The sequence below is a fragment of the Plectropomus leopardus genome, chromosome 7 (assembly GCF_008729295.1).
Source record: "Plectropomus leopardus isolate mb chromosome 7, YSFRI_Pleo_2.0, whole genome shotgun sequence".
NCBI classification, from domain to species: Eukaryota; Metazoa; Chordata; class Actinopteri; order Perciformes; family Serranidae; genus Plectropomus; species Plectropomus leopardus.
The window spans coordinates 15,017,704-15,030,496 of NC_056469.1; the positions used below are offsets into that span (position 1 = coordinate 15,017,704).

A 12,793-nucleotide genomic window follows, 5' to 3' on the forward strand; every position below is an offset into this window, starting at 1 on the left:
TTATAAAATTAACTCCATGCATATATCAAATAACAAATATTTCTTGCAGAATATTAAACTGTAAATGCTGAAACCACTCTGTTTGTTTGTGGTTTCCTCTTTGACAGGATCTCACAATAAAATGTGACTCTCTCATCTTCCTCCAACACTCTGGGCGATCTCTCCGACATTCCTTCCTGTTTGTAGTCATGGTGCCAGCAGGACAGCTCCACTATATAAAGTCCTCCTCTCCCGAGTCCTGAGCCAGAACGACAAAGAGATCACAACCTTCTGCTACACCACAGCTAGAGAGAAGGGAAGATACAACCCCGGACTAAAGGACTCATATCTGCTCTGATAAAGACAAAATAACACTTTTTAGACTGCAGATATTTTTGAGTCTGCTCTGCTTAACAATAAGATGACCAGTCTGACAGAAAGAGCTCTTTTTGTCTTCTTTACAGCACAGGTAGGCACTGCAACATTTACCAAACATTTTCATTTAGGTATTGTTACACCAGATACTTTTTGTATAAAGAGGTTTAAGATATTGAACATTTTTTATTTTATAAACAAAAATGTTTTCATTGTGGAAGCTCAAAATGATTTTCAGATTATTTCAAAATAAGAGATTCTCAAGACAAAGTTATTTTTTTATTCTCACACGAAACCTGTGCTATTACAAAGCATAACATGTTATATTAATTTGCATAAATTGCTGGAAACATGTTTTTAGACACTCAACAAGTATTACAAATGAGTTTCACTGAGCAAGTAAGTGTTATTAAGGTTTATTGAAGTCACTGATTGCTAAAAAAAAACCCCAAAAAAACAGCTTTTGCTCTACAAATAAGGATATGTAATATTTAGTTTCACTAAAAATGTATTTTTTTAATGTTCTATTTAATTCCAGTTCTCAAGACCCAGTGGTTTTGGTTGGATTAGAGACTTTCAACAATGCATGAAACACTAATTTATTTTCTTTCCCACCCAGGTGTTTACGCTCGCCTGGTCCCAGGTGTGTCCTCGGAGATGCCAGTGTCCTAAGGAGCCCCCCATGTGTCCCTCTGGGGTGCCTCTAATCCTGGACGACTGCCTCTGCTGCCTGGTGTGTGCCCGTCAGAAAGGGCAAGTCTGCTCTGATATGAACCCCTGTGACACACGGAGAGGTCTGCAGTGTGAATACAGCGCAGACGTCCACAAGAGGACAGGTATCTGTACCGGTGAGTGGACAAAGACCTTCTTAAACACTTAATGCAATATTCCAAGTACACAGTAAATGTTCTGTTAGTACAAAAGGGAATCCTGATGTCAGTTATATCTCTTGTGAAAGACACATTAAAAACCAAATATAAAACCACTTTTCCCTATTTTGTCTCTGTCCTCCAGCTCATGGGGGAAATGTGTGTGTTTTGGACGGTTCCGTCTATCAAAACGGCCAGACCTTCTTCCCTAGCTGTAAGTACCAGTGTATGTGCCGCGATGGGCAGATTGCCTGTGTGCCACGCTGCAACGTGGATGTGATGCTGCCCGGGCCGGACTGCCCCATGCCACGCAGGGTCCAGGTGCCTGGAGAGTGCTGCGAGAAGTGGGTGTGTGAGCCCCAGGCCGAGGCCAGTGCACTGGGTGGCTTTGCAATGGCAGGTGAGTCGACCGAAGTAGAGTGAGATGGGATGACAGGGATCATATATATGTACAGACTGATACATACAATCACCAATTCCTTTTTGACGTTAGTGTCACTGTAGTGTGAGATATAAAGTTTAAAGGTTATGTACATTTCTGTGACCTGATCAGAGTAAGGGAGCAGAAACCAAGGAAGGAAGAGGAAAATAGAGCGAAGGCTGAGAAAGGAGGAGGAAACACAGAGGAAAGAGACAGTGTTGACACTAAAGTCTGGAATGTGAAACAGCAATGTGATACTTCACTCTGCAGGCAGCTGAATCCAATCACAATGCTTATAGGTTTTCTACAATGTCTGTTGCAGATGATTTCTCTTTCTAAGAAACTGTCCACCTGTGTGTCCCTTCAGCTTATCGTCAGGAGGAAACGGTGAGCTTTGACGGTTGGGATCCCAGCCTGAACTGCATTGAGCAGACCACAGAGTGGGGCGCCTGCTCTCAAACCTGCGGCATGGGGGTGTCCACCAGGGTCACCAATAAGAACCGTCGTTGTGAGATGGTGAAGCAGAGCCGACTGTGTATGATCAGACCGTGTGATAACCAGCTGGACCAGACACAGCTGACACAGCTTACACCAAAGGTACTTTTAGGGTAGTTTATTGGGGAACTACTTATGTATGAGTTTCCTCATGTATCATTAGATGCCAGTAGCATAACCAGCTGGACTTTCCTCATAAAAATCACTCATCATAATAATAATAATTATAATAATAATGATAATATCAACAACAACAGAAAGCCAAACAGTCCTACTGAACACACGCGAGACTAGGGAACTAGGGAAGATTTGTGGGGACAAATACAGCAAGATGCAGGACATAAAATGTCAATAAACAAACAGACCAAAAACAACAAAAGCAATAAAAGCAACAAAACCCTAAACAGAAGGACATTTTAAAAAACATAAATAAAAAAATAGGTAAAATAAATAAGAAGAATGACATTTTTTATAGATATAGTGCACATTTATTCAGTGATTGGCTTCTTTTCCTCGTACAGAGAGGCAATAAATGCCAGAAGATGGTGAGAAGCGACACAGCCGTCCAACTCTCCTACAAGAATTGCACCAGCGTCCTGGCCTACAAGCCTCGCTATTGTGGCTCCTGCACAGACGGCCGCTGCTGCACCCCCCACAGAACCAAGACCGTCGTTGTGGACTTCAAGTGCTCCAACGGTAAAATAAGCAGGAAACCAGTCATGGCGATCCTAACCTGTGCCTGCCACAGCCACTGCCCCCGAGACAATGCTGTGTGGCAGCCATCAGAGCTGGGATACAGCGGTTATCGGTCATAAAGTCACACTCGAGGGACAATTCATTTTACCCAAAACATGAGTTGTGGTAAATCTAAATTTAGATTAAAACAGGTCTGTCAACATATCAACAAGGAAAATAACACACATAATAATACAAATAATACATGCTTATTATGGCCATAATCATACTTGTATTCATAAAATAAGAATTCTCTTTTGGTTGAGATCACAGAGAACTAAATATCTCTGTATCTCCTGGAGCAAGATTTAGCTGTGTAGCCTCCTGTGGACAAATAAGTGTCATTTTTACTACTATTAAGTAGAGTCAAAGCACTTAAACCTTGTGATATATTGATTCTCTCCACATCTGCAGATTAGGTGGCGCATATGACCAACCAGTAAGAAAAGACGTTAGTTGGACAGTTGTTTGTTGGTGTTCTTACTTGGAGGAGACTGTAAGAGTTAACTTATAACAGCCTCCATTCAAGAGGCAAAATAATATGACAGTGCACAGATACAGTACAGGGTAGAGCAGACATAAAGTAGAGTCACTGTTGTCTGAAGCTTCCAGAAATACTCTTTGATTGACAGTCAGGTTGGCCAGTCATGAAAAAAGATATATTATTTTAGACAAAGAGCACAAAACAATAGTGTTTTGTTCAGCCCAAATCATGACGAGGAACGCTTCAGCAAAGCAAGTCAGTGGCTTCAACTATGTCCTCTTTCAAAACAAATTCAAGCACCTATTGTTCTGTGACACACCTTTATCTAGAAAAAAACTTTGAGAATACTGTAAACCCTTTACTTTCAGATTGATAAAATAGAAAGAGCAACAAGAAAGCAGACGGAAACGTAGGGTGAGCCGTTACCTTTTAGTGGCACTGCCATGGAAATTTTACAACTATTGGACACATTTTTTAAATAACTGGACTATGTACTTTGACCTGGTCCAAACAAAGGGCTCAACCTATGTAAGAGAGGTCACTGTAGTGACTTTGTGTCATTTCTAACATCTGCCTGAAATCTTACCCTTGTTGTAAAATCCATAATGTCTACGCTCCCATTTATTAAGGCTAATGTGTGATGTTTTTTAGATTTAGAATGGATTTTTTGTTTTGTTAAAAGTAGTGCACATCAACAACAGCTATTTTTGTAATGACAAAAGTTTTGTAAATACTTGCTGTATAGCTTGTTTGAGTGTGTATCAAATACACAGCTTTAATCTGTAGTAATGTAAACATGAATTGTATATATTGGTATGTGGTATTGTTTTGCTTACGACTTGAATTATACTGCTTGTTGCTGTATCCATCTGAGTAATACTGCAAAACTCAATGTTTGAAAATAAATTTGTATTTTTTGTATCAAAGTTTTAATCTCTTTTTTTCATATTCATTTCATATTCATCATATTTTTACTGAAAGTATTCTTTTCTCGGATGATAAAGGAGGTAACGATTTGTGTTTAAATGAGAGGTAGCTTTGGGTTGACTTGTTTGGATGAATTGAATCAAGAAGGTATTACATCTGAGATGTTAAACTGCAGATAACAGAGGGACACGGGAAAATAAGCATAATGAATAGATTGGAAAAACGCGGAAGCAGTGTTCATGACTAAATGATAAATGAACTTGATTTCTCATACAACTGGTGCCTCATGTTGTTTGATGTGTGGCAGAGATCCTTGTCCAACATCACACTGTTATGTTATAAATGGTAACATGGATGTGTTATGTAGGTTTTAGGTCAGTCGAGTGTATGTAAAGTGTTACCTAATACTAACAAAATGGTTGCTCCACTTTATCGGAGACTTAACACGTATTATGCCAATAAAATAACATAAAAGATGATCAAATATATTGAACCACAATAGAATTAGATGCCAATTTCCCTTCCTACAGCCTATATACCTATATAATTTCTTTTCTGAGAAGTGAAAACACATCACGCAATTTTTCCACACATCTGCATTTTTGGGTAAACTTCTTCCTCTGGATTCAGGATGTTCACATTATCACATGGGACTCGGAGGTTACCAAAGCCCCGAGCCCCATGACAGTGGGTGGTGATCTTTTGACCTCTATCCCTGAACCCCACCTGCAGGGTCGCGGTGGAAAACCCTGTAATGCCATGTGGGACTGCTACTGACTCCTAAAATAGCTCCTCACTGGAAACTTTTGCTCATCAGCAGCATGAGTCAGTGGGGGACTGACACTGTGGTCAACACATCTGGTTGCAGCTATGTTATGGTTTCTGCGGAGCAGAGGTGTGAGGTAATACTATGGGTTAGTTATGCTTGTGGATCTGGGATTTTGAGCTTATTTTATTGTTGCATTGTCTTAACATACATTATGTTAAAATTACAGAGCAAGCTAGCAAATGGAAACACAAAAAGACGAACCAAACCGAGCAATTTGTTGCCTGCTTTCATTAGCCATGCTGGTGACATGGCTCTAATCTCTCCTTGAGTACCACTTCTGCATGTTTTAGATCTCTCCCTGCTGCAACACAGCAACAGCAAATGATCCAACTCATTATGAACTCCTGAAGCTGCTTGATAAAAGGCTGATCACTTAATGCTGTTTTACGGGATAACCAAAAAGCTGTTTCACAACCACAATTTGTTCTTATATATTGCAGCTGTGAGTACTGCTTGTTTGCTTTGTGCATTGTTTCTTTATGCATTGTGGGAGAACGGTGTCCATCAACAGCATTTCATTAAATCCTTAAAAGGCAAATGTAACACGACTACAAAAGTAAACCTCAAACTGGAGTGAGATAAATCTTGGCTGGCCTATTACAATATTAATTTTTGTATTATTGGCGGATTCCTAACTGATTTTGAGATGTACAGTATCGTAAAACTTCAATCTAAACCGGCTTTATGGTTGCACTGACACTGTATATGTTGCTGCTGTTTGATACTCAACTGATTCAGTGAGCAGCTGCAAAGAAGATCATCTCCCTGAATGATGTGCTGAGTGTCTGGATGAATGGTTGACTGACCACTACTGACAGACTTGCAGACGTACTGACTGGCCACCTGGCTAGAAAAGTGCAAACATCAGAACATCTGAGGAACCGCCAAGCTGCAGCTCAAACCTCAGACTGAGGTGTTTTTAGGACATGTTTTCTTTGACGCCTCCCTGTCTGAGTTATAGGATGCTGCATGAATGCTGTGCAGACCCGAAGTGGTCTCTTTACACATTTTATAACTCAGTTCATCCTCTGAATTACTGCAAAATAATGCTGAAGCTGTTTTTAGGTGCGAGTGGGACTGTGAAAAGACAGACAGCACATGAAGGTGTACCAATGAATGGCTAACCTGCCCTTCTAAAGCCTTGATTCAGTGCTGCTCAAACAGTTTGGTTGTCAAAGAATGACAGACTTCACAGACTGGCTGTGTTTGCAACTGAGTGGTGTTTTTTTTTTTTCTAACACCGCTTTTTCCAACAAAGTCTGTCTCTCTCTTTGCTGTTGCTCTATGAAGTGAGAAGATATGTAGCAATCCGATAGTTAAAAGTGTTCGACTGACAAACCATGGCATTGCTCAACTTTAGAAAAATATTGTAGAGTAAACACAACCTATGTAACGTCAGACGCAAGATGCAATACACAACACAGAGTCAATAGCAATCCAAGCACTTGCTAATAATGACAATGCTAACGTGTTAATGCTTATCATATCCCCTCTAATACTGACAGAAGCTTATCTATGCTCCCGGGGCCCTATGTTTTCCAGTATCTTCTTAGTACTCAACTATGTTGTCAGCAATGTTTTTCCCCATACAAATGTGTAATGAATGTTTCCTTGAGTCAGTATGTTAAAAACCACCCACCTACAGCTTATAGCCTACTGATGTTACAGTCTGTAATATCACTTTTTTCTTTTCTTTTTCTTTAACTGCAAAAATAATCCTTATCAGTCTCTTACAATGTTGGTTTATATCAGACCCTTGGGTACACAAGGATGACACCATATTGGCCATTAGTTTAGCCTGTTAGCATGCTAACATCTGCTAGTTAGCAACACACAAAGTACAGTTTAGGTTGATGCTCTTCTGGAAATTTGTTGTCAAACAATGAAACAATGACATGATTTATCACACAGTATACGTCATCATGCACAGTACAGAGAGAACAAGGATTTACACCAAAAGATCAACACACAGTGGTGCGTCACAGGACACTAACAATGTGATCAAACAGAGAGTGCTACTCATTATGATATGAAAAAGAGAGAGAGATGATGATGAGAAATGGAAACTCCCATTACAATGCATATGTCTGATTTTGCAACATATTTCACCAGAGAAATTGAATCTTTAGACCTGATGGCCCGAGATGAAAAGTCACGGAGCCATTACAGTTGTCACAATTATTACAATTACTCTCGAGACTGATTGTGACACAGTTCATGGCGATTCATCCGAGACGAAGCTCTTGTCTTATACTTCTAGCACTTTGTAAGCTTATATATGTTATTATACAGTATGTAATCCTGCTACAGCGATATATTATACGCTTTATTAAGGACATATAGGCCGATGACTTTGTGTAGTGGTTCCCCATTACGTCTAAATTTGTGTTTAACACAACCTTTGACTTTTAGGCTCAGGGTTCAACAAAGAAGAATATTTCCTTGGTCTGAACTGATGTGTATTTATCCCTATCTCAATTAAACAGTGAGTGTGGGCTGCTGTTTGTATGAAGGGTAGATAGATTGCTCCCTCTAGTGGGTTATTTGAGCCCCTGTCACCATCTTCACTGTGGTCACAGATATGACATCAAGAGATGACACAACCATCATTTTTCATACAAATGTAAAATTTTATGTAAATTGATTTTTGTATTTAAATACTGATAATTCAGCACCAAACAAAGCATTCATAAAAATCTAATTACAACTTCATTATTGCACATTTATCAACTGAGCCTTGATCAGTTTGTTACACATGATTAAGTGACAGGAAGAAGATGCTGGTTTTTACCTTCTCTGCGTCTGCAAGTATGTGCATCCATCACCGAAGCAAAGCTTTATCTCTAGCAAATATCAAAAATGTCTTTACAGAGGAGGAAAATCATTATTTACAGTTAAACTGAGCTCAGCCAGCAGGTCTTTAAAGATGCAAAATGCGCATAAGGTGGGCATACTGTGATCAGATTTTGCTAGATTCAGACTTCATCACAATCTGTTTCAACTCTGTCTTCGTAAAAGATGATGTGATGTTTAACTTCGGCACATGAAAATCAGGGCAATGACAACAGTGACAAGGCACAATGCAGCCTTTTCAAGTTGTGACCATAGTCTCAGATTCCGCACTCTCGTTTGCAGCCTCTGTGTCCCGCTGTCATCCTCTGCGGGCCTGTAGAAGAGGTAAATCATCTCATTGAACTTGCAGCCAGTGAAAGTGTAGGCCAGGGTTGCAGTGTCTGCATCACAGAAGGACACCGATCCATTGTCATAGTCTACAAACACCCTGACTCTCTCAGGTTTTTTTATCAGGAAGAAGTTGGCAGGGATTACTGGATTCTTGCAGTTATTGTCAGTTCCCAACCTTATGACCCAGTTTCCATTGCTACGGTTAGGTACGAATGTCCTCTTTCCACACATCAGCTCTCTGACTGCTCCTGAACCCCAGCTCCCTTCAGCCTGAACCTCATGATACAGTCTTCCTTTACAGAAGTGCCTGTTTCCTTGAACAAAGCCATCAGTGTTGAAGATGTCTGGAATCCACCAAACAAGAGGAGTTTGCATATGATTCAACACCAGACTTCTAGCCATTACTACTTCTTTGCTTTTCCTCTTGGCCTGCACTGCCGCTTTTGTTTTTAGAGCCTTCTTCCCATGCTTACATTTAATTTCCTGAACTTTTGACTTTTTTGTCCCCATCTGAGCCCGCTTGTCTACACACGCCTTCTCTAGGGGGACTGTATCGTGAGCGCTATGTTCTGTGCACAACACACAAACACATGTCTGGTCACTCCTGCAGAAGAGCTCTAACAGCCTATTGTGCTTCTTGCATATTTGATCCTCCAGGTTGTGCACAGGATTGGTCAGTTTGTGTCTCTTTAAGGCTGCCTCTCTCAGATGAGGCCCTAGGTGTGTTTCACAATAAGAAGTCAAGCACACCAGACAGGTTTTAGACGCTTGGGACTTGTTGCCAAGGCAGTAGTCACATGGCACCTGTCCTGGTTTGACTGGGGAATTATTGGCAGCTACCTCACAAAGTTCCTTAAAATTCTCCACGACCTCCCTGAATCCGGTGTTGACACAAAGTTTGAAGCCTTTGTTAAACTTCTCGTTGCACAGTGGACACTGATACTTCTCTCTGCCCTCCCAGTGCCTGGTGATGCAGACCCTGCAGAAATTGTGTCCGCATGGAATAGAAACAGGGTCGGTGAAAACATCCAGACAGACGGAGCACAAAAACTGATCTTCAGAAAGGAATCTGCAGCCGGTGGCCATATCTAGTGCAGAGAAGAGGTTTCAATGCCATGAACCATCAATGATAATGGTTTTTTTTTTGGTTTTTTTGTTCCATTTTGTACAAAAAAAAAAAAATCTATTTACTATTTATATTAATTTTATATAAATTTATTATTATTTATATAGCACATTCCTTTCCAGGTGGAAGCACAATATGCTGAACAAAGGATGAGGTGCAAGTTGCAGGCTCATCAGCTGATCATAAAAGCAAAGCAAATCCACAAAAATCAAAATAAAAACTCTTAAAATAATAATTAAGATGAAGAATATACCACTGAATAATACACAAACTTGTAAGTCAGAAGTGATAAAAAATGTCAAAATTAAATAAAATAAACAATAAAATTAGAATAGGTTTAATTGCTAATTAAACAACAAAAACAACATATTAAATACTGGTGACAGAATGTGACCGAGGCTACTCTCATCATGCTGCTAACATCTGCTGCAAAACATTTCATGAACATTATTCACTAAAACATAGTTATCAGCTATCAGCCATCCCTTCATCTGGAGGCAAAAACAGCAGGTGCAAATTTCACTACATGAAGTATATAACTACTTATAAGTTTTTAAAAAATCACAATAAAATCAAGTAAATGTATATTAAGCAGAGTATTTTAACTTTACCTGCTTAGATGCTCTGCTGTCTCTCTTTGTGTGCAAATGCATTAACTGAACAGTATTTACCACCTAAAGTTTTATCTCTCGCTAAATGATGCAATCGTGCTTCTCTTCCCCGACTCATGCGCCACCCATCTGCTCTTACTATATGACATTAACCCCTTATGGCATGAAATATAGCATATAGCATAATTTGATAATAATGTCAATAAAGAACCCTTTAATACTGCATGATGTCACTGATGTCAGTTTGTCTGTGTGTGTGTGTGTGTGTGTGTGTGTGTGTGTGTGTGTCAATGTTACTACCAATCCACTAAACCAAAACAACACTGACTCATACCACAGCAAGCATCTGTGGTCAACCCAAACACTACAACAAAATCTGTCTCCACATTACATCAGTTACTGAGAAATCATTTGCAAAGTCTCTGCTCTTAAAGGGTTAACATGAAAACAGTGATACTTCAGTGTCTTTGGAACAAATCGAATCATTTCACAAACGCTCTCTTCGGCAAAATTGCTGTTTAGTTTCTGTTTTATGTTTCAAATAGAGTGAAAACGCGCATGAATGTGCCTACAAGTTTAACTCTCAATTTCATGAATCAACAATGTAATCTGATTACTTTTGGTCACATGTCGCCTGATATGGATTATGATGCTGAAGCTATGCATTGTATTTCAACCATGTCATATTGTGGTGCTACCAGCATGTCTATGATTTTACACGGATCATCTTGTGTTTAAACTTGATGTGAAATACCATTTAACAACCAACACACTTTTTCAAGCAACTTCAGAATGTGTTATTTGTGTCATTGCTTCTGTTTTTTTTTCTACCAACAATTAACAAGGATACCACACCACCTATTCTGTAATCAGATGAATGCACATGTAGTGCTGTAAAAAAAAACAAATAAAAAATGAAGGGTATCTACTTTTTGATTATATATTGTTTTGCTTTGATAGGAAAAAGTCACATCAGTATTTAAGTGATCTCCTCAGGTAGCAGTTGAAAATCAGCTCCTGTGCTTGATCCGCACAGGATCTACTCTATGTGAATACACCATCTGTATATATAACCAGCTGTTGGGACATCAATAACCACTGCCTTTCTGTGTTCATAGCTTGATCTTAGACATGGAAATTCATTTCAGGAAGTCTAATGATGCCAGCAGCAGCAGCCAAAACAAAGCAGCTGCCAAACCAGTGCATTCCTGAAGTGCTGGTGTTTGGCTCTTTACTGTGAGACTCTCGTAGTGTCAAAAACCTAATAAATAGTGTGTAGGTATTAAACATTATGTTTTCATTAGTTATATCTAAACACAAGGGTCATAGTTCAATGGAAAGATAATAGACAGGAGAAATGAAGAAGATAAGTATAAATAGGAAAGTAAAATGTATGTAACAGAATATGTTCAAGGATTTTCAACTAAAGTTTGACTGAAACAGTGTTTAATTGGGAAGTGATTTAAGTTTTTCTTCCCCACAGCTTGTTAGTGGACTGACACTGTCATTCAGACATCCAAATTACTGCATACCACATTTGTGCTCTGAGAAAATATCTACAGTCTGCCTTTCTTTTGAGGAAACATTTTGATTTTACGCTCTCTTTTTTTGTTTCATACTAACAACATGTTTCTCTCACATGACTCCATCATGGAGAGCATCAAGAAGCACTCCTTGTTCATGCATTGCAGGACATCCGTCACATCTAACACCGTTCTGCCTTATCCCCTCCAATATTCCCACAGTTGATGGCAACTGTATTTGCTTCACAAATGGTTTGTACTAGTACAGATCTAAGCAGTTGTGGAAGTTGTGCAGTTGTTTGACAAAGATCTCTTTGACTGCCTGTTCCACTGATCAACAGCTGGTGGCAGTAAGACACAAAGAAGTCTGCAATGTGCCAACAAAGGCAAAAAAAAATTAAAGTAGACATGGATAAAAACAATGCAGGATGAACTGGCTTTGTTATCGTCATGAGGAAGTAAACGCACTCAGTGCCTTTATTAGACCTCAAGCGCGCACACAATGCATTTTGGTGAGAAACACTGAATGCAAACAGAGCTTTTTGTTTTGTGAACTCCACAGAGCACCTTAAAATCCAGAAAGAACCATATCTCATAAAACTGCCATCTTTGAAATTGGTTGCAGTGCTCCTCAGCAAAGCGCCACTCTTCCCTGATGACTCCAGAAAGCCAGTTCACAGACTGACATTACAAACCTCTCGTGTGCTCGTGAGTTTGTGTGCGAGTACAACTGCCTGCAGCTGCTCCCTGTTGCATTGAAAAAACAAAGTGTGCCGTCAACGTGCTATAGGCTGATGGAGGATTAAAACAGATTCATTAACAACCTTTAAATACCATCACCTTTAATAAGATTGCATTCTGTGTTTGTTTATTTGTTTTCAAGGTCATTACCACAACAAAGAATGTACATTTCGTCTAAAAGCTCATTTCCATATAAAAGTAAAAATCAATTGTAGCTCCTAAACCTCATTAAGCCAAAGTATTCTTAGTATATCTGTTCCAGTCTCTTTCTTAAAATAACTCCCGGCTTTGGTGCAGCTCAGTTGTAATGATCCATTAGAGTTTAGAGGGCGGGGAAGTGAGCAAGCTTGGCTGCTTCATTGTACAGCATGCCTGTACTATATTCTACTAATTAACTTAATTAATTATGACTCATGTATAGAAACATAATATTAAATCATAACTTAAGATAACTGCCCTTATTTCTCATAACATATATCCTTTAATATAGGTTCT

At 39.3% G+C, this 12,793-nt stretch overlaps 2 protein-coding genes across 2 annotated transcripts; one reads left to right on the top strand and one right to left on the bottom strand.

Moving 5' to 3' along the window:
- Positions 1-271: 271 nt before the first annotated feature.
- Positions 272-3,031, top strand: LOC121945980 (CCN family member 3-like). Its single transcript, XM_042490368.1, has 5 exons — positions 272-448; positions 974-1,202; positions 1,369-1,623; positions 2,012-2,241; positions 2,661-3,031. The coding sequence occupies exons 1-5, from the start codon at positions 401-403 to the stop codon at positions 2,952-2,954; spliced, it is 1,056 nt and encodes a 351-aa protein (XP_042346302.1). The 5' UTR covers positions 272-400; the 3' UTR covers positions 2,955-3,031.
- A 5,113-nt stretch (positions 3,032-8,144) lies between these two features.
- LOC121945391 (E3 ubiquitin/ISG15 ligase TRIM25-like) lies at positions 8,145-9,383 on the bottom strand. The gene has a single exon (XM_042489544.1). It carries the CDS (start codon positions 9,381-9,383, stop codon positions 8,145-8,147), a length of 1,239 nt encoding a protein of 412 aa, XP_042345478.1.
- Positions 9,384-12,793: the final 3,410 nt, after the last annotated feature.